Genomic DNA, 21252 nt, shown 5'->3' with positions numbered 1-21252 from the left:
AAAGCGAAAACTCAACAGCCAGTGGAACGTGAATGTTTATGTGATGATTCATCATTTCATACAACATGACGTGTTTACCAAAGAAAATAACTTGAGTACTATATTTAAAAGCTTGACTAAATAAAGAATAAAGAATTATCAGGCTGGTTGCTGAATCCCTCCAGCCTCATAGCCACGGACTCCCATAAAAAGGCTGATGAACAGAAATACAACAAAAACGCAGTCAATACAAAAGGGAACAAGTGGAGCAGGGTGGGCCTCACCAGGTCTGCATGGGGTTAAGGTTGTCGTCAAAGGGGTGTCCGATGGCAGCCTTGTGCTGCTCCCACCTCCACGCCTTCAGCCTGCTGAGCAGACGGGTCTGACACTGGTCCAGACAGTCCACAGACTCCTTCAGCAGCTGGAAGCGCTTCTGCAACAACCAAGATCCAAAACACATTACACTGACACACATAGGCAAACATGCATGTCAATAAACAACATACACAAACACAGAAATATCACACACCTCCATACATACAAAATAATAAACACTATTCATCCATAAATTAGCCAAGAGACATATTTAATGATCGTCTACTAAACTGATATCCCTCTAAGGCAGTAGTTTTCAAACTTTTTGCGCCCAAGGCACACCAAAGAGCAAGCCAAAATCTCAAGGCACACCACAACAGCCTTTGTAACATGTATTGTAACTCTTATCATGACATAAATGTTTGTTTTTATTTACTAATATCAAATATCAGTTGACAACCAACTATTACTGATGAAATATTTATTTACAACATGATTTAAAAATCAATTTTAAGTTTTTTAAAATTACACCAAAGGACCAATAACACACACATTTACACAGGAAATAATGTAAGATAATGTAAGATAATGTGATGTGTCGCACACTTATAATTCCCTTGCACGAACAGAGTCAAATAGCTTCTCGTGAGGATTTTTTAAATTAAATTCAATCAGATTGTTTTAGGTAGTTTGTCTCTTTATAGTAAATGGGTGCTCACAACAAACTGATACAGCCAGTTGTTATCACAAAATCCCACAGCACACCTGAATTTGCATCACAGCACACCAGTGCGCCTGCTGTGGCACACCATTTGAGAGCCACTGCTCTAAGGTGCCAGTAATGATGGTACTCGCAGCTCATATATCACTATAGTTTTGAGAAAAAACCCTGCCAACGATATTGTGACGACCTTGTGGGGTTGATTATTGGTGTTTTTAGAAAATATTTACACAATGAGATTTTTGATATATAATCGTCAGTAATGTGGATATTAGGGATGTAATGATACATCTGTCTGGATCGATACATTGATTCAGTGATCAATGATCCAACATCAACAATGCAAATTGGGGATACACCTTTATTTTAAAAATTCTCAGGCCATGTCTGTGTCACTATTTCCATCCAAGCACCTCCTTTCTAAACAGTCAATCAGTGCTAGCAGCCTAGCGCCAGGCATACTGTGGCAAACAGACCAAAAAAAGAAAGACAATGAGTCATCTCATATTAATCGTATCAAATAAAAACCATATCAAGGCAGGTTTAAGATATGAGTGAATATTGTAACCTCATCCAAAGAATTAATATAATATTGTTTTGTGATGAAACTTGTGATTCACACCCCTCATAGATATAAAGACTATGTGGGTAAAGGCAAATAATAGAACAGCTAGAACAGTCTGCTAAGATCAGAAAATAACTTCACTGTACTACAATGCAGCCTTTAAAACCAGGAAAACACAAAACTACAGATCTTACTATATCCAAAATCTATGACAATATTTAGTCTCACATCAAGATATCGATATAATATCAATATATTGCCAGTCCTACCGTGGCCATTGCCTTCACATTATATTCCAGTTGCTGGATGTGATTCTGGAGTTTCTGGATTTCTGACTTTGCTGCATCCAGTCCGTTCTGTTGGATCGGCCCTGTGCAAACAAATATTAATGTCATATGGTGCTACCAAACAAACACAAACTAACAACCAGACCAACTTGTCTAAACGCCTGAATGGGAAATAATGGTCACTGTTCCAAAAAGACGGCAAAACCGAAGGTGAGTCATTTGAGTCATTCATTTAACAGGATGTGTGGGTTTTGTTTCATGTCTGCATTTCCAAAGAGGTCTTTATGTCCATGGGATTGTCACTGTCACTGTTCCCTAATGTAAAAAATCCACATCCTGTCAAATGGATGACCGAAATTACTCACTTAGTGTTGTCTTCTCAGAACAATGGCCACTCTTCACACACACACAGCCAGGGGCAGTGATGACCTGAGGGGTGCCTCAGGGATCCATTCATGGCCCACAACTGTTTACATTATATTTACACATAACCTCTTTGTCAGGCCATTCAGAGACATAATGTCACCACCAGTGACTCAGAGCTCTATCTGTTGACTGATCTCAGCAGCACTGGCCATCTTGATACTGACTTCCTGACATTTAAAGCTGGATGTCACTAAATTTCCTTCCTAAATTTCCATCTGAATTTAATTCTGAAGTCAATACGAATAAGACTGAGTAGGGCTGCAACGAACAAGTATTTTCACAACTAATTAATCAGCTGAGTATAGTCTTGATTATCAGTAACATGTTAAAAAAAATGGTGAAAAATCATTAAACTAAACTGAACATAAAACCATGAATCAATCTTGGGAAAAGAGGAACTGACATATCCTCACTCCATTTCAGTTTCTGTGAGTAATGGTACCTACGTGAGCTTCAGTTCCTGCACCGGATCTTATTGCCACTTAGAACTAAGGTGTGTCTGTTTATTGTACTTTAGACATACAAACATGAATCAGGGCGTTACTTTGAAAGGAGCTCTGTTCAGCCTGCCTCGTGTTAGTGTCTCTCACCTTGTAAACCCTCATAGTTCTGTCTCTCCCAGTTGAGCTCCTCTTGCAGTTGGTGCATCTTTTGTCGGATATCCTGGACCTCCAGCACCTTCAGAACCAGGCAGTCTACATCCTGCATGTTGGGGAATGAGGTCTCTCTATTAGGGTACTGCTGGTACTGTGGAGGGTTCGGCATCTGAGCGGGCTACAGACATAGAACAGCAACAACAACAACTTACACTTTCAAATACCTGACATGAGGCCACGCTGCCAGAAAAAATGGTTTACGTAATGCAATGTTTAAAAAGAATAATGAAACACAAGTCATGCCATCAGTGCTTTTTAAAGTCTGACACTTTGGGACCGCCCCCTCAGACTAAATTTTGTAACTCCTCCTATTATTCTTTGTCTCACTGCATTTTGGAGGATAATGACACTCTCAGTTTTGAAACTACAGTTCCCATAATTTGGAGTGCAGTGCATGTTTAAACCCCTCAAGTTGCCACAGAGGTTAAGTAAAGTAAATCTACTCAAGAAATGTACTGCAATACAAATTTTTCTTGAGTATTTCCATTTTCTGCTACATTACACTTCTGCTCCACTAAATCTCAGAGGTAAATATTGTACTTTTTACTCCACTACATTTATCTAACTGCTTTAGTTACTTTCCAGATTACAGTTTTTCATCCTCTTCCTGTCCAGTGAAAACCATGAATCTCTACATGTGTTGATTTTAAATGTTTGTGATGAACTGAAGGATAAAGTGTTCCTTTATAGGCTGAGAAAACTTGCTGCTCAAAGTGAACTCAGTCAGCGGCTCCTCTGACAGCAGCATAGCTTCTCTACCGCCCTCTGTTTGTGTGCACACAGGCAGCAGTGAGTTACTATGTTTTATAGCTTTGTTGAGAACCGCTCGAGGAAGCATTCAACTTCTAAAGCATTCATTCTCAAAATAGGGGCAAGCAGACAGATGGAGATTCATTGCTTTATAGTCATATGTAAATAGGACGTATAATATTACTTAAAAAGTTACAACTTTCTCAGACAAGTTTCAAGACTCAGAAAGTTTACTTTTATGGACCACTGAAATGCACCAGAACCAGTGGCTGCCTAGAAGTTAGGAAATCAATCTACACCTGTAACATCTCCCTTGAAAAATGTCTGCATATCTACAGGTGTACCATTTATAATGCAAAACCCCTGTTACAGTCCTTTGTAAGGCTATTGTTTGCAAAGTAGTATGTAGTATTATGCCCTTTCCTGTTTGTCTATGTATTCATAATGGCACCAACTTGTACTTTCTGTCATCATTTCTATTATACACTCTGAGATCAAGCCTCACTGGGCCCTTCACAATGATCATACAGCTTGTTAGGGTGAGGGCTGCAGATAAACTAAACACAGACAGTCTTTGTTAAAAGGTCTTACCGTGCCGAGCAGAACCCTCTCCTTCGTGAGGATTTCCCTGACCATCACTCCAAACTGTAGAGGATGCTGCTGAAACATGCTCTGTAAAACAAGCACGTCTTATCACAATCACATCTTAAAAACAGTCCATAAAACCACTGTGTAGCTACTTTTATGCCCTGGTGTATTCAGTTTAGGGCTGCCCCCTAATAGTCGACCAGAAACGTCATTAGTCGGCAAGATGATATTGGTGGCTTAGTTGCAGAAAAAAGCAAACAAACAAACAAAAACAAACGTGAACCTCTATTAGGAGCTGCACCTTGTCAAAATAAATCAAAACCTTATGACTGGACCACGTAGGAATTTAATTTGAAAGGACAGACACAGGAAGAGGCCACGCTCAGCAGTCAGACAGGAGTCACATTACAAACCAATCAGAGCTGACAGATATCTTCCCCTCCTTTGTGTATATTCAGTCTGATAAATACGGAAAAGTTGTAGTGCAGGGCTACCCAGAGCTTTACATCTGTCCCACTACGATAGGCCTACACACTTATAAACAGCACCTGGAAGAAGGATCAGCTCTGCACTCAGGATTTCAGGTAAATAGGCTCTACGATGCTTGTTGAGGTTGCTTAGCAAGCTCAGACGCAACTAACCGAAAAAAGCACAAGAGTAGCACCCAGTGTTCGACCTTGCGATTTCCAAGCAGTTAAAGACGTGTGTGTACGGCCCCTAATTTTCAAGGCTGGTACCTGCAGTTATTCCACAGACTAGTTAATAACATGTCGGGCAGGAAATCCAAAGTGTGGGGTCATTTTGAGAAGGTGAAGGACGAACCCAAGGTGATATGTAAACTCATCTTCATTGGTCGACTACAAACATGACATATCATCTGAAACATGTCAGTAGCTACATGCCCATTAGCCACTTAGCACAATCATTAGTGCTTTGCCGACAGCGTCATTAACAGGCGGCTCGCTCAGTGTGTGACATGCACTTGTAGATAAAATATAGGCCTATATTAATTAAGGGTCATTAGTGCGGTTTTGTATTTCTCTGTAATGTAGCACAGTGTTAACAATGTTACTGATACTATTCTTTCTCACACCTTCAACTCAAACCATTGTGTTGCCCCACCCAAAATATATAATCTAATAATTAAATTAATAATATAATACAACTAGTTGACTTATGGCCCTAAATGATGACTATTGGTCAACTAGGAAAATTCTCATTCGGGGGCAGCACTAATTCAGTTAATGTCACAAACACAACAATTCTACTGGCAACAAACAAGAAGCTTGTTCAGTTATTATAAATTCCTACAAGACTTTTCCTTTTTTTATTTTTTATGTTTTGGTCAGTAAAACCGAAAGATCAGATAGATTGTTTTTTAATAGCCTGATGACCAAGGCTGCTGGAATTTGTTTTCGGTACAGTATGTTATTCTCTGCCGCACAAATACATAAATGGACAACATCAGACAATCATGATAATGCATGTCAGCAGTGAGGAGGGGTTAGAGGGAGGAGTTCAGAGTCCTGATGGACTCTAAAAGGCTAAAAAATTACAAAATCAACAACAGATTAATAATCCATTGTTGTTTTTTCCTTGTTTGACTGTCCATGCTGCTGTGCCATACTGACACAGAGGATGTGATGATGGACTCAGTGATGGCTGAGTAGAACATAACGAGAACTTGTTGCTTGACCCAGAATTTTTTTAAGCTGTCTCAGGAAGTATATTCACTGTTGAACTTTTGCAATGACGTGTTCAGCGTTAGTTTTCCACTTCAGGTTACTGCCGGTATGTGTTCCAAGGGAAGGTCAGTTGTGGTGATGGGGTCTCCATTTATTTTTATGGGTGATTTTGGATCTGGCATGCAACAGAAATCAACAATGAGTCTCTGGGTTTAAGCTGTGTTGAGCATGAGGTCACTGCTTACGCACCATCTGGGCCACCTCAGTGGTGTACTGGGTTTCATCATTACTGGAGATGAGGCCTACAATGGTTGTGTCATCTAGATATTTCATTGTTTTTGCATGTATGTGGGCTTCTGTTTTTTCCTGAAGTATTTAAAGAAAGTTGTGGGCAACTTCTCACCCTCTACACAGCCGAACAAACACCTCACATTACTCATAAGAAACACAAACTCTTCCTATACAAAAAACACCATCTTCCTGCCTTTGGTTTCGGTGGTTTCAGTAACTGCTGCAACCACTGGCAGCTGCTTGGCATTATATATACATATACATATTAGCTTGAAGAAACTGCATTTAACTGGGTGTAACCTTGACTGAAAACAGCAGGAAAACTGCCACTGTGTTATTGTAGCCTGTCCGGAATCCAGAATGGAAATTTAATCCTAATCTTAGAACTAGAGAGTAACACAGTTCCCCTACCATGTTCCTACTGATATTCATCAACTTCATTCTGTCCACCACGTTGGCGTTCTGCTGAGCAATGGACTGCAGCATGCTGATGGTCTGGTCCAACAGAGCCTGAGCCTGGCTCTCCTGCTCCACCTTTTCCAGCACAAAGTCATCCCTGTGAGCACACACAAACACGTACATGCCCATGCTTATACAGTATGTGCAATGTAAACACACACACATGCGTATAGATCCACACAAACAGGGCCGCAAAGCAAGCACAGGCAATATGCAACAAGCATGAAAATGTTGTGTATATGCGAGCATTTTAGTGCAGCTGTTTGGGTGTACATAAGGGCTGCAACTAATAATCATTTTCACTGTTGATTCATCTATTATTTTCTCGATTTACCAAGAAAAAATGACATCCTCAGACCCAAACATATTCAGTTTGCCGTCATAGAGGAGTAATGAAACCAAAAAAATTCACATTTAAAATGCAGGAACAGAGAACTTTTACTTTTTTCTTCTTAAAAAATGACTCAAACCCATGAAGTGATTATCAAATTAGTCTGTGCTTAATTCAATAGTTGACAACTGATAGATGAATCATTGCAGCTCTAGTGTACATGTATGAGTACGTAAAGTATTTGTGTGAGAGTGTGCGTGTCATACCATCTTTGGCTCTCAATCCATTCAGCTAAGAAGTGTCTGACTTCAATGGGGAAGGCGGCTGGGGGATAAAGGTTGTTGACCGTCTCATCCGACAGGCACGGAATCAGCTGGGACATGTGAATCCACTGGGCCATGGTCAAGCAGGGCTACAAAAGACAGAGTGAAAGGACGTTAGGTATGATGACTGTTCAATTTTACCACATTTTTAACTTACAAACAGGACATATTTTTGCTCATACGCCATGCTGGCATTAAAGAATAAGACAGGCGGTGTTTTATGTTTTTCATATTATTATTATTATCATTATCATTATTATTATTATTATTATTATTATCATTATCATTATTATACAACGCTTATGAAAAGACCAAGATTAACAAAGCTTAATACTGTCTCTCTATACCACTGGTTCCCAACCTGAAGGTGGCCATATTTTCACAGGGTGTTGCAAGGCCTTCTTGAGTTTAAGGGGTGTAAGAAAACAACAAAATTGGCATTTCATTCATTATTGCAAAGGAAAACTAAATAAAATCTTTATTTGAAGAGTGAAGATTATTATTCAAGATATAAACTTTAAAGAAATCCAGAATAAGGACAAGGTGAAGACCTGAACATAAGCTATATTCACAAAGTTAATTTAAACTCATTTAAGCTGGAGCCTATCCTACTGGGTGAGGCACGCTGCCAGACTGACACATAAGGACTGACAACCATTCACACCTAACCTAACCGCATGTCTTTGGACTGTGGGAGGAAGCCTGAGAACCCAGAGAAAACCCACACGGACATGGGGAGAACATGCAAACTTCAAACAGAAGGGCCCCAGGCAGATTCAAACTCACAACCCTCTTACTGTGAGGCAACTATGCTGATGACAGCACCACCAGGCTGCCCGCAGTTAAAATAACGAAACATTTAACAGAACAGTGACCAAGTGTCAGGGAACACTTAAATTGTTAAAAATGAAGCCTATTAAATATGAATGATTGTTAAAAGTACTCATCTCATGCAATTTCACAGGACACAATCTGCTCAAAGCTGTCCAGATCACTCGGTTTACAAACTTCCTGCAGTTATTGTGTCTTTGGGTTAATTGTAAAGTTATCAGCTGTTCTGTACTGTTATTATTATGCATTGAATATAATGTGAAATATCCTGGGTGGGCTCAGCCTTAGAGATAGGGTGAGGAGCTCGGACATCTGGAGGGAGCTGCTGCTCCTTTGCGTCGAAAGGGGTCAGTGGAGGTTGTTCTGGCATCTGATCAGGATGCCTCCTGGGCGCATCCCAAGGGAAGTGTTTCGGGCACGTCCCACTAGTAGGAGGCCTCGGGGCAGACCCAGAACACGCTGGAGGCATTACATATCTCATCTGGCCTGGGAACGCCTTAGGGTCCCCCAGGAGGAGCTGGAAAGTATTGCTGGGGAGAGGGACATCTGGGGTGCATTGCTTGGCCTGCTGCCCCTGCGACCTGGCCTCGGATAAGCGAATGAAAATGGATGGATGGATTAAATATCCATAAAATATGTCGCTAAGTCAGAGGTCGCCAGTTTATTCAATAATAGAAAAAGGCTCCCTTAAGAAAAAAGCACTTTCCTATTTTCATACTTTGTTTGCAGCCACAGCACAGTTGTTCCTCCCAAAGATGTAAATCTAAAAATGGCTAACAAATACTTAGTTTCATTTTTAACTTCAATAATGCCTCCTGTCCTAACAGCAGGACGGTCAGCACAGACTGCTGTGGAGCTGAACATTGTTCAAGGCAAGCCCACAAAGCTTTGTTATACATTTTAGTGAAGGTCCCACAAGGACAAGTGGAGCATTTCCATTTGATGATGTAGTCTTTTTTTAAAATCAAGGCTTTCTCAAACAGAAGATCAGACATGTTTTTAACAGTGTTTGGAGATCAGTGGTCGTCTATGGCACAGAGTAATAAGCCACATTCAGGGCCTGGAAATAGACGACATTGGTTTTGGTCTTTTCATAGGATTTGTTAACTGCATGTCGATCAACATCTGGTAGACATGTACACCACGGCTATGGGGAGATGTGTCTTAAATCTGCTGCTGGCAACAACCAAGTATATCCTGTGAGCTTTATCAGCTTTCTACATGTGGGGAGAAGCACACAGTGTAAAAACTGTCTCTGAAAGCTTGGGTATCTCTCTGTAGTCTGACTCGTTCTGTCATAATGTAAGTTTAAAGTGGTTTCCTGTTTCATTCCTGGTCTGAGTTGCGTTCATGTTGGCTTAATTACACAACAGATACATTATAAGGTGTCATCAATTCATGCACCATGCTTTTGAAAGGTGAGAAGAGAGCTAATCTAACTAGAAAAGTAGAGTGCAGATCTCCACCAGGCAGGGCCGCAGCCACTCGAGCTGATCACGGCTACCACAGACAATTCCTGTATTTCCAGCAGACACGCCACAGTGAGTTTCAGTGAGTGAGATAGGGTGTAATTATGAGGATGAATGTATATTTAATAACAGTCACAAATCTTTGATCTATGTCATATGTAAATTGACTTAACTTTGCCTGTGGGCTACAGAACAACACAACAGGAAATAACAAGCACGATCAAGTGCCAGAAGTACATGAGACAGATAATACGTTAAAAAGAAACACACACTGCCTACTCTATTGCTTTGCAGCATTTTTTAATGACCTAACTGCATGTGAATGAAAATAACCAATCAGAGTCGAGGAGTCTCTAACGCAGCTGTCAATCATGCTGCTCATGAACTGCGGTCAAACTGTCAAACTAGTTAGCGCTGATCAAATATGAATCGAGATTCTGTTGCTGCATTGCTTATTTCTCACCTCAGATGTTTTCAGAAACATACTTTACTGTACTGTTTAGCTGTGGAATGAGCAACAAACAGATCAATGAGCCACTTCACAAGGACTGCACCAAACGAAAATACTAGAGCACATGACTCACTTTAATGTTTAATACGGTGCAAAACGGCATTTCGACACGCACTGGGTGTTAATCAGAGCCAAAATTGAGTCAGAGATTTGTTCATCTTGTATCCTGCCTAACTTAAGTGGATCATGACATATCAGATATAGCATTAATCAGTTGCTCCGGTTCAAACGAGACCAAACTTTTCTACAGATGTTAGTTAGTGAGTCACGACGAAGGCCATAATGTGGCCGACTTGTTGTTGTTAGCCGAACCTGTTTGTGGAAAATTTGTAGCCTCTACCAGCCGGTTAAGAGGAGTAAGCAATCAGCAGTTAACGACGATATGAAGCCGTCAATAAAACAGGTATTTCTCCAGCCAAAACATGAGAGGTGCTTGTTTGCGAGCTGTTGACAGACAGATCCACACACACACACACACACACACACACACACACAAACCAAATACAGAATCCCCTCCAGGCTCACCTGGCAGAGATAATCAACAATCAAATTCTCCTCATGGCAAGTCATGATATCTAGTATGCAACACTGAGCAACATTTTATAACCGTTGTGTCACACTGAAGGAACACGGAAGAAAACTGCGATAGAACAACAGCTATTTGTCTTCTTAGAACAACAGCTTCATGTCACTAAATACTTTCAGGCTCAGTCAGATAAACTGCTGGGACAACAAATCCCTTCTTAAAGGAACAACTCGACATTTTGGGGAAATATGCTTCATTGTTTTCTTGCTGAGAGTTAGATGAGATAACTGATACCACTCTCTATGTCTTTCAGATAAATGTGAATCTAGAGCCAGGAAAGGATTAGCTTTGCTTAGCATAGAGACTAACAAAATATGCCTCGCAGCACATCTAAAGCTCTGGTAAAATGTTGTATCTCTTTTGTTTAATTTGTACATTAAGCTATCACAACTTCATCCCTCTACTCGAACTAATGCTGTGTTCAATTTAATATGCTAGAATGAGCTGAAAATGTTAATATTTAACCAGGGCTGTAGACAATATAATACGCTAACGCTGAATTTCTGCAGATAAGATCAACAAATTGCTCTTCCACTTTGTTGCTTTGTCAAAAGAAAGACTGACAGATGTAACATCTTGCTTAGCTGATCGGCTTTGTGTCATTGCAGTTTAGTCCCTCTGATATTAGACTTTATTGACAGAATGTAAAATGAAACTTTGGACAACATGCCACCCAATAAAACTTGGAAGGAGAAAGCTCAGTTTAAAATAGAGTCAATCTCGCTGAGAAGCTTCGACAGTAAACAACCACCGTAAGAGGGAAAACTCCAGAGTCCTGAATACAGACATGCTGTTTAAACTGCATTGGCTCCAAGACAAGTATTTATGGTATCATTGCATGCTTTCACTAGTGAGAGTTCATACGAGTTAACACACTGACAACCTCTTGCTGCCATCATTCTCTCTGGCAACTAAGGTGATGTTGGGTCAGCTCTTTCTTACAGCTGCTTCATAAACAGTGTTGCACAGTTTCACTCCCAGTCAACGCCAGCATAAACAGGCAGGTCCTGGCACAGGTAGGGGAAATATTTCTGGCTGTTTACAATAATCAGGGACCTGTTTTGGCAGCACTTTTACATAACAGTTTACAGCCAAGCTATGAGCCACCCGTAGCTACATTTGCTCCCTTGGTTTCTCAGTCTAATTGTTATGAATATTTGTCTATAATGTGGCAGACGACCCAGGCAAGTATTTGATCCCTCAGCCCATCAGTCTGAGAGCTGTAAGAGAAACTGGACCATAGTGTTGCACGGTATACCGGTACTAAAATAGTACTGCGGTACTAGAGTATTCCAAATGGTACTATACTGCATTTGGAAAATACCGGTACTTTTTAAATTGATTCAATTCATTAATTTATTTAATTCATTTATGCACACAAACGCCTTCCTTGTTCCTATTGGAGCACAGATTGCGCAAGTGGTGTGTATGACAACACCTTATCAACATTCGCAGCTGGCACACCTGTCCTGCAGTGTTGCCAACACATTCACAAAACATGTGGAATGATCAGGAATGACTCTCTCAACCAAGTTGTTTTCACAAAAATCAGAAAAAACTGCAATAAATTTGCCCATAGAAAATAATGGGAAATCGACATGAACAGAGCTCAAAACCACTCTACTTTGGGGCCATACCAAATCACCACACTTCGAATTAGAAAAATGATTTTTAAACTGCTCACAAGATTCGGGACTTTACTGGGCCTAATGGGCATTTTCATGACTAGTACAGTTTTCACAAAATGGCAGTTTAAATTTCAAGAAGTCAAAATTTCTTGCTAAATCTTCTAGTAATTACTATGTCTACAGCAGGAGTGCCGTGATATACCGGTGTTTAAAAATCAAACATTGATATCATGTTAATAATATACATATTGATAATGTAAATAATCCAGCACCTCTTAAATCATTTCCATTTCTTTTTGTTCTTGCTTTGTTTCCCTCTATCAACATCTATCTGGTCGCTTTTTCGCCATCCATTCAGTACAGTTGCTCTTTTTGTACAGTTTTGTACAGTTGCGGACTCTCTCCACCTCCCTACATTCATGTTTTGAGTGTTATTAATTTGCAAAAAAATGCAACAAAGTGCACTGTAAACAAAGTTAAAACTTAATTTGACTTAAATTGGGACATGTGTATCCACTGGGCCATGATCAAGCAGGGCTACAAAAGTCAGAGTGAAAGGACATTAGGTATAATATGACTATTCAGTTTTACCACATTTTTAATTTACAAACAGGGCATATTTTTAATTTGAAGGGCATTTTTTAATTTAAATTTCTACAGATTGTGATAACATGGTTACTGTGAACTCTTTTGGCCACAACAATCATACAGTATCTCTGCCTCTTGCAGCCAGGAGCTGCAGTGGGTGAGACTTGATCAGAAATTTGAGCCTCATAATAGGTAAATTAGAAAAGCATTTATTATTATATTGTTGCATTTCATTAACAGGAGCACCTGTATATGGGCAGGTGTTTCATTAAGGTATTTCCTCACCATTAAGTTCTTCACAAGATGCCTGTGAGCATCAGGCTGAGGTGCTTATAAGCAGAAACCTCAGCTGTACTCTGGACCTCCTGAGGTCATGTTCTCCAGCTGTGGGCTCTTTAGTCTCTGACTGGATCTGCACCAGACAGACAAAGTAGGTGGCCAGAAGCGCCTCGCTCTTTAAGCTTAGAGCAGCAGGTCATATCAGCTACTGCTATCAAGCAGCATATGGACCACCTTATAAACAAGAAATCCCACTAAATTGTTAGGGGAAAGTACTTTATTCTAAGGGCTGTATCAAAGCACTTTCTCTGATTTAAACAAGAAAAATTAAACTCATTTATATGTATTAATTTTAAACATTTTCTTTATAAATTGTTAAAACTGTATTCATCGAACAAGATCAGACACTGATTACAAAATGTGCAGCACAGAATCAAAAAAAAAATAAGACGGAGAACTTAAAATCTGGGTAAAACAACAAAACCTGGAAAAAATAAAACAGATTTCATAGGGCCCTATACTGGGACTCTGCACATTTAGTGCTCAAACACTTTTAGATGGCAGATTTTCCTTAATGTTTATAAACTGAGGCATATTGGGTGCATTCAGTATAAACCACCAGACTGTCAGTGGTGCACAAAGCAGGGCTTGACGCTAACTTTTTTCCCAAGGAGCACATGTGCTCCTAAGTTGAAAAAATAAGGAGCGCACGAAGAACTTTAGGGGCACAATGTAAATTGATCAAATAATGTGTTTTCCTAATAAACGTGATGCAAATAGACATTTACAAGCAAAATTATTTAATGAATTTGTATACAAAATGTACAGAAAAGGTAAAATCATCAAGTTTTGAAAAAGTATTGCAATTTAATTTTGTCTTTAATGTTATTATCTTATATATATTATCTTTGCAATATGATTATCTTATATAATGTTATTACTATCCTAAAACATTCTCCAGGTCCTCTGAAACTTAGGACTTATTTCCGCCCTGCTCAGCAGCGGTACCGTGGAGAACGGTCCCTCACTACGGGGAGAGGGGAGAGGGCTTCCCCGGAGGTCCGCCGCTAAACCCGGTCCGTCTCCTCCACACTTTGACTGATTTCCACGCTGCCGACAGTGGGACTTATATTCATTGTGCTGACAGTGGCTTGGAAAACTGCCCATAACCGTGTCACATGGGGAAAAGGGAAGAGGGAAGGCAGCTGAAGTTCCCCCAACATTTGCGGTTAGATTATCATATTTTTTTGTTGACAAAAAAATGTGCCCCTAAATATTTTTTACAGTTCGCACACACCTATTTTTGTCGCAAATGCGAGTGAAACGCTCGCACTGTCGAGCCCTGCTGAAAGCCTCCCTCCTTTTGTTAAGGTCTCTTTCCCAAGCCAAAATAGAGCATCTCCCTGGTGTACCATAAAACCTGGTGGGCTCCATATCCTGCCAGAAAACCTCCTCAAAGGAAATCACTTAACATTACAACCCTGAATGTTTCTTCTCTCTGCTTTCTGCTCCCACAACCAATTCAACTGATTTGACGTCATTCCTCTCCCTCTCCCTGTGTGTCCTGAATGTTTTTACAATGATGTGTCTAAAATTTAAAAAAAAGCAACATGTCAAGTGAAATGTTCACTTAGTGGCAGAACAGGAGGTTTTTATATTCAAGCTACAATCGGAGACACGGTCATTTTAATACTTGTGTGTCATTATTCCTTTTCTTTTTTTGCATTTGGTGTTGTTTTTTCTCTATATGTTGTCATAGTGACGACAGTATTTGCTAAGTGTTTTGGTAAATCCAAACAAAAATATAATTTTAAAAAGATTTAGTGACATATATTTCATGCAGGCATGATAAATGTAGGACCGCTAGGCAACAGGTGAGTGAAAACTTTCATAAAGATCAAGAATATCAAGTGCAACTAGTGTCTGTTATTATGCATTACTGTTAACATACACTTTCCCTTTAAAACAGACTCGTCAGTCAGTTGTATCTGTGAATCTCAATTACAAATTTGGTAAGGTGGGGTAAGGTAAGGTGAAAAAAACCTCACAGTAATCAGAAGAGTAATCTCATCACGTTATATGATAACATCTGTTAGAGTGTATAGAATTCACACATCAGGTTAATGCAGATGATGTGACTGTGTAATGGAAAGTCAAACCAATGCTAGTTATTTTCCACTGGCATTCTCAGAAATCAGTGGAGGTGAATTTGACCATTGTCATGTCATTATTTTGAATTCTTAACTTAACGATGCCCATGATAGGACTGAAGGATAAATAATGACTCCTATTGTTAAAGGAAATAAATGCACTTTCCTCATTTTCCAACACCCTCACTTTCTACCAGCTCACACTCACACTACCTGAAACCTCTCTTCACTGACAATCAGCAAATATAAGGCTGCAACTATCAATTATTTTCATCACTAATTTATCGGCTAATTATTTCCTCAATTTGTCAATCAATCGTTTATTATATAAAGTCACAGAAAACAGAGAAAAACACCCATCAGACCAAAAGGTGACGTCTTCAAATAACGCAGACAAAAACACAAAAGATACTGTCACATAAGACAAAGAAATTAACTGACAAATGATGCAGCTTTGATTAGTCAATTAAACAATTTTGATCACTGATTAATTGTTCAAATCATTTTTGAGCATCAGCTCTGTGGGTCCAGTTTCTTAATGTGAGGATTTTCTGCTTCTCTGAGTTTTCATGACTTTGGGGGGCTGTTAGTTTAACAAAACAAGCAATATAACGACATCACCGGGCTGTGGGAACTTGTGATGATGATTTTTCACTATCTTTTTTATCTAAAGATCAATCAATCAATTTTATTTATAAAGCCCAAATTTTACAAATCACAATTTGCCTCACAGGGCTTTACAGCATACAACATCCCTCTGTCCTTAGGATCCTCACAGCAGATAAGGAAAAACTCCCCCCAAAAAACCCTTTAATGGGGGAAAAAAAGGGATCAATGGATTAATCATAACAAAACCAAAACAACCAGCCAGATTGCTCCATAATGAAAACAATGGTAGCTGCAGCTCTAACTTGTTTACACGGCTCAAAGCACAAGTCACTGCTGACTCATGAGCACTTTCTGAGAAAGAGACGCCGCCTGCATCAAGTCTGTCATTGTCTATGCTGTAATTTTATTATGTCGGCCTATTCTGATCACACAGCGTCTATTGCACATCCGTCTGTCGGTCCTGGCAGAGTGAACCTGCGTCAGTTGCTCTTTCCCTGTGAAAGGGGTGTTTTAGGGAGGCAAGTTTTTCCTTATCCACTGTGAGGGTCCAAATACGGAGGGTGTCGTATGTTGTAAAGCCCTCTGGAGCAAAGTGTGATTTGTGATACTGGGCTATAAATGAAATTGAATGATTTGAATTGACAGGAGGGAACAGGGGAAAGCACCCAATGCCAAGATTCCTAATACTCGCCACTCAGGAACATGACCTTATAACCTTTAATATCACCAAAGAGCTTTGACACACAACACAAACCTGATTGTTATTTGACTCCAGCCGCCGCAGCAAACAATGAGCTTCAAAAGCTTGAGAATAAACTGGAATGAACAGGTTGCCAATACACACTTTAGTCCGCTTCATGTCGTTAACTGACATAACAGATGGCGTCTTTCGAGTCAGCCGTCCAAATATCCTTCATCAGATAAACAAGGTGAAATGTCCCTTGATTCTGGGTGAGATCGTCAACAGTGAAAAAATGTGGGTACATGCATCAAGTCGAGTCACGTTATAGATGTTTATGAACTTATATTTCTTCATTGAATTGAATTATCTGTCATTTCAGTTCAACATTCACACAAGTCAAACTATTTGATTTGACTTCTCCCTTTCTCTTTGACTGCGTGTGGGAGGTACAGTGCAGTAATAGAGGACAGAGAGTGGATCTTCAGGATTGCTGAGTCATTTGGGAAAACAGCTGTGGCTGCTCAGTATGAACTATTATCTGTCTGTACAGGCAGGACTCAGCAGCGTGTTTTGTCTTTTCTGTTCATCTGTCTCCCAGGGGTCTCTCCACTGACTTGTGTAGCCTACAGATATTTCAGGTCTTTAGGTTCTCTTACACCTTAACTCTCTGTGCTGTGCTGTGGTCATGATTCTCCTCACCTTGTTGGTAATAGCTACCGCATTACGTTGGTTAGGATGAACTGAGTAGAGCTGCTTTTTATGATTCCCTGATGTCAGCTCTGTGAAATCTGGACGGCTTTCATCACTCAGATTCTGTCAAGTAAAACTTAAACACACAGGAAACATCACAGCTGCACTAACATACCCCTCATGACGTGTTTTTTGGTGTAAACACCTCACCTGTGCATGCAGGTCTGATAATATCACAAAGGACAAAGGACAGAGGAAGAGCGTGGCCCGTTGGCACAGCGCCTTTTTAGCCAGTTAGAAAGCAACTATGCTTCTGTCATTCGTCACGCTCAAACTCAAACTTTAAACCTCAGAGTGGAGACAATCACAGTTTAGAAATTTATAACATGTAAATACACTGGCTCTTTTTTTATTTTTCTTCAACCATGCTATTTTTAGTTTGAACTAAACATATTATTGGAAAGCTGATTCACCGGCTTATCAGTTGGTGCCAGTGTCAGCTGTCAGACTTTGTTCACAGCTAACACAGGAGTCCAAAGTGTGTCAGCTCTATCCGGGCGATTGGAACAGTATTTTTTTATTGTTCCTGTCACAAATCAACAAAAATGTAGAGGAAAAACAAGACAAAGGCTTTTCCTGACTGAGTAAGACCCACTGTGAAGTCACTGAGTGCATATTTACAGAATCAACTTCATACAGGCCAACATTTCAGCTTGACTATTTAGCTATTTTTAACTCTGAAGTTGTCATGATTGACTCTGACTCAATCTAATAGCCCTCAAAAAATACATGTAACCTGTGTTGACCACACTGAGCTGTCGGGTGCCACTGAAATGAAGACTAGGAAAACAGTTACATTCCATATCTCAGTAATTTAAGAAAATATAATAATTTTACAAATGTCTTTTTTCCTCAGTGTGTGAAACAAGTGACATTGTAAATACAAGGTGTTAAAATTTAAACTGCATTTTTTTTTTCTATTTTCGGGGTTTCGCCACACATCTATTTATTTGTGGCGCCCCCCAACACGTCAACATCTGCCACCACAGTCTGATTTTCTATTTTTGGAGCTGGACCGCTCATTGGGAGCAATGTTGAAATTAGGGCTGCCTCACACTAAGAATTTTTCTAACCGACAAATAGCCATCCTTAAGGGCCATTAGTCGACCAGTCGCGCCCATGTTTACGATGTTAATGTAATTATTAAATTATCCATTATCCACCTGCCTACTCAAACTCCACAATCTGCTGCAGAGGAAATAAAGAATTACCAGTGAAGAGCTGAATGAAGACTTACTGTGTGTTCCAATACCCATACCACCATACTATATAATATGCCAGAACAAGATTAATTATGTCCTTAATACATAGTATGTGAAATGCAGTATGCCAAAAATACCAGGATGTTCTACTACATCTGGTTGTATTTTGTAGTATGCAGGCCAGCATGCTTTTCTGGCTGTTCTGACCCACAGTCCTCTGCACAGTGGAAGATTTGTCACATCGACTGACTGAGCTGCCAACAGATCACCGCTTGTTGACAGCTGATAGACAGCGAATTAAAGTACGTGGTGACCGGCCTACTAGTAACAATAGGAATATTAATCGTTTAAATGAACAACATTATCATAAAGATTACCATATGTCAGAATCTACCTTCTATGCAGTTATAACTTTTTAGTTAAAACTATACACACATTGCAAATTAACAACAACAGCAGAGCTCTGCAGGTTGACCTCTGTCTCTGGCAAACTCAGTAAGTGGCGTTTTGGGAAATGCACATTTAGCAAAACTATCCCTTTCATGTTTGCGTTGTTGTGTGTTTGTACCAAACTTAATTGTTAGCAGACACCTGTGTCGGTTCAGTCATCAAATTATTATCAGATGTGTGGCAAATCAATGGCAGACCACTTTCATATTGATGATGTTCAGATTTACCTGCATGATGAAAAAATAAGTGGGGACTACTTTCCTCTGAAGCTGTCAGAATATGTGTCCATTCCTTGATTATCCAGTAAGTTTATATATTCCTTTAGTCCGCAAAGGTCCACCAATCAAAAGTGTTTGTCATAGAAACTAATCCAAGTTATGGATATCATAACATGACACATGATATGTTATTTGAAGCCTAATTTTTATACAAATAATATTCATATTGGCTCAAATAAACAATTCGACCATATTTTCCATCTTTGCTGAGCAACAGTTTTGTCTAAAAGGAATTAAAGACCTGTCCCATATAGATGCCTGTCCCTAATATAAACCTGTTGGGTTCAGTGATTTACGCAAATAATAGCCACTGTATGGATTATATCACCTTTTCCTTAAGACTGCAATTAATGTGTAAAATACTGGAAAAAATGGCCAGTATACATAAAAGGATGTAATGTTGAAAAACCCTGTTCTGACTCTTACCAACCTTTGCCCCCTGAAAACACAGGTAAAAATAAAGTTTAAAAACGAAATAAATAAACTACATCAGTTGCAGTTAAATTGGAAAAAATAATTAAATTCTAAAATGTATTATTCATTATTTATTATCATAACTGTTCAAACAGTATGTGAGTAATAAAAGGATGTTTTGCTTTGATGTTTGTCTGGTAAGATACTCAATACATGTTTTTCTGGGGATCTAACACTTTAATATAACCTGTATTTCTTAAAATATTAATATCTAATCACCTCCAACGTTGAGCTTCGTGGCACATAAACAGTGTGAAGCTGTAAAGGGTTTATTGGTGCAGCAGACATGTGCTTATTGGGGCACGGAGTGTGGAAGGAGGGACTAAATTGATCAAGATGATTACATAATTCTCTTCAACATGTCGTGGATTACAAGACAAAAGCTATCATTAAAGCCTCTTTTTAACTGGTGAAATTAAGAAAAACGACCTCACAATCACTCACAGGGGTTTGCATAAGTGTAGAATAATATGAGGCTGTATTTCAGGCCGACAGAACATCCTGCAACTTTTTTTTTTTGGTAACCAAAACATGCCAGAGACGCAACAACCTCATTTATATTCTCACAACTGACAGGCCTCATCAGCTGCAGGTCGCGGTGTTTACCTGTCATATCAAGACAACAAACAACAACACTCACCTTCAGTTCAAAATAGACTTCAAAACATTGAATATGTGTCTTGTCCGTCGCCTCTTCCTCCTCCTCTGTCTCATAAGTCCTCCTTCAGTCCGAGAGTCCTACTGATCATACCCTGCCTCCATTACTCACTGTAAGGCTGCCTCTGTTTAAAAGCTGGACCGTCGTCTTTAACCGAGGAGAAATCAACTTTGAGCAGCGAGCAGCTCAACTTTTAACACCGTAACAAAAAGTAGGTGAGGCTTACTTCCCTGTTGTGCACAATGTGCCAGTAACGGAGGAGCGCGCGCTACTTCCTGTCCTCACGTTCAAGTTTACACATGACCGAGACACAGAGTCATCCGGACAGCATGGGGGCTGCTACTGTATCATGATGATGTAGGCTCCTACACACACTGTGCATGTAGGGGCGGTCACACACTCACACTCACACACAGCAGGGTGAGCTACAATATGCTTGGGTACAGATGTGCACCCTTTTTATTCACATCTGTCTGCACTGTGGTCTGTTTATCATCACTATAAGGACTACACATAACTCACTCTGTGGCCTTTACCCTCTCAGGAATTCAGCAATATATTAAAAACATAATATAGAGTAAATATATTTGGTATCTATCTGCCGCCGTTGAAACAGAAACTATAACCGAGCCCAGCAGGCTTGGTGAACTTCCACAGAAGAAGACGTAGGCGGAGTGACGTTGAGTCATTTCAGCAGACGCTGTAACTTCCAGTAAGTCTGAACTCAGACA

At 39.8% G+C, this 21252-nt stretch overlaps 1 protein-coding gene across 2 annotated transcripts in view; it reads right to left on the bottom strand.

Annotated features, from left to right (window-relative positions):
- Positions 1-20866, bottom strand: part of stat6 (signal transducer and activator of transcription 6, interleukin-4 induced) — a 36279-nt gene extending 15413 nt beyond the window's left edge. The window contains exons 1-7 of one of the 2 annotated variants that reach the window (XM_050064554.1): positions 20504-20866; positions 7320-7465; positions 6675-6819; positions 4291-4371; positions 2884-2995; positions 1850-1950; positions 264-412 (exon numbers count right to left, since the gene is read on the bottom strand). In XM_050064554.1, coding sequence (XP_049920511.1) covers positions 264-412; positions 1850-1950; positions 2884-2995; positions 4291-4371; positions 6675-6819; positions 7320-7453 — 722 coding nt within the window. In that variant the 5' untranslated portion in view covers positions 7454-7465; positions 20504-20866. Of the gene's footprint in view, positions 1-263; positions 413-1849; positions 1951-2883; positions 3068-4290; positions 4372-6674; positions 6820-7319; positions 7466-20503 lie in introns of both variants that reach the window. The other variant, XM_050064553.1, reaches the window with a different exon arrangement.
- Between the last annotated feature and the right edge of the window lie 386 nt (positions 20867-21252).

This window comes from Epinephelus moara, chromosome 16, assembly GCF_006386435.1.
Source record: "Epinephelus moara isolate mb chromosome 16, YSFRI_EMoa_1.0, whole genome shotgun sequence".
NCBI lineage: Eukaryota > Metazoa > Chordata > Actinopteri > Perciformes > Serranidae > Epinephelus > Epinephelus moara.
This window is presented reverse-complemented; position numbering and strand designations above follow the sequence as displayed.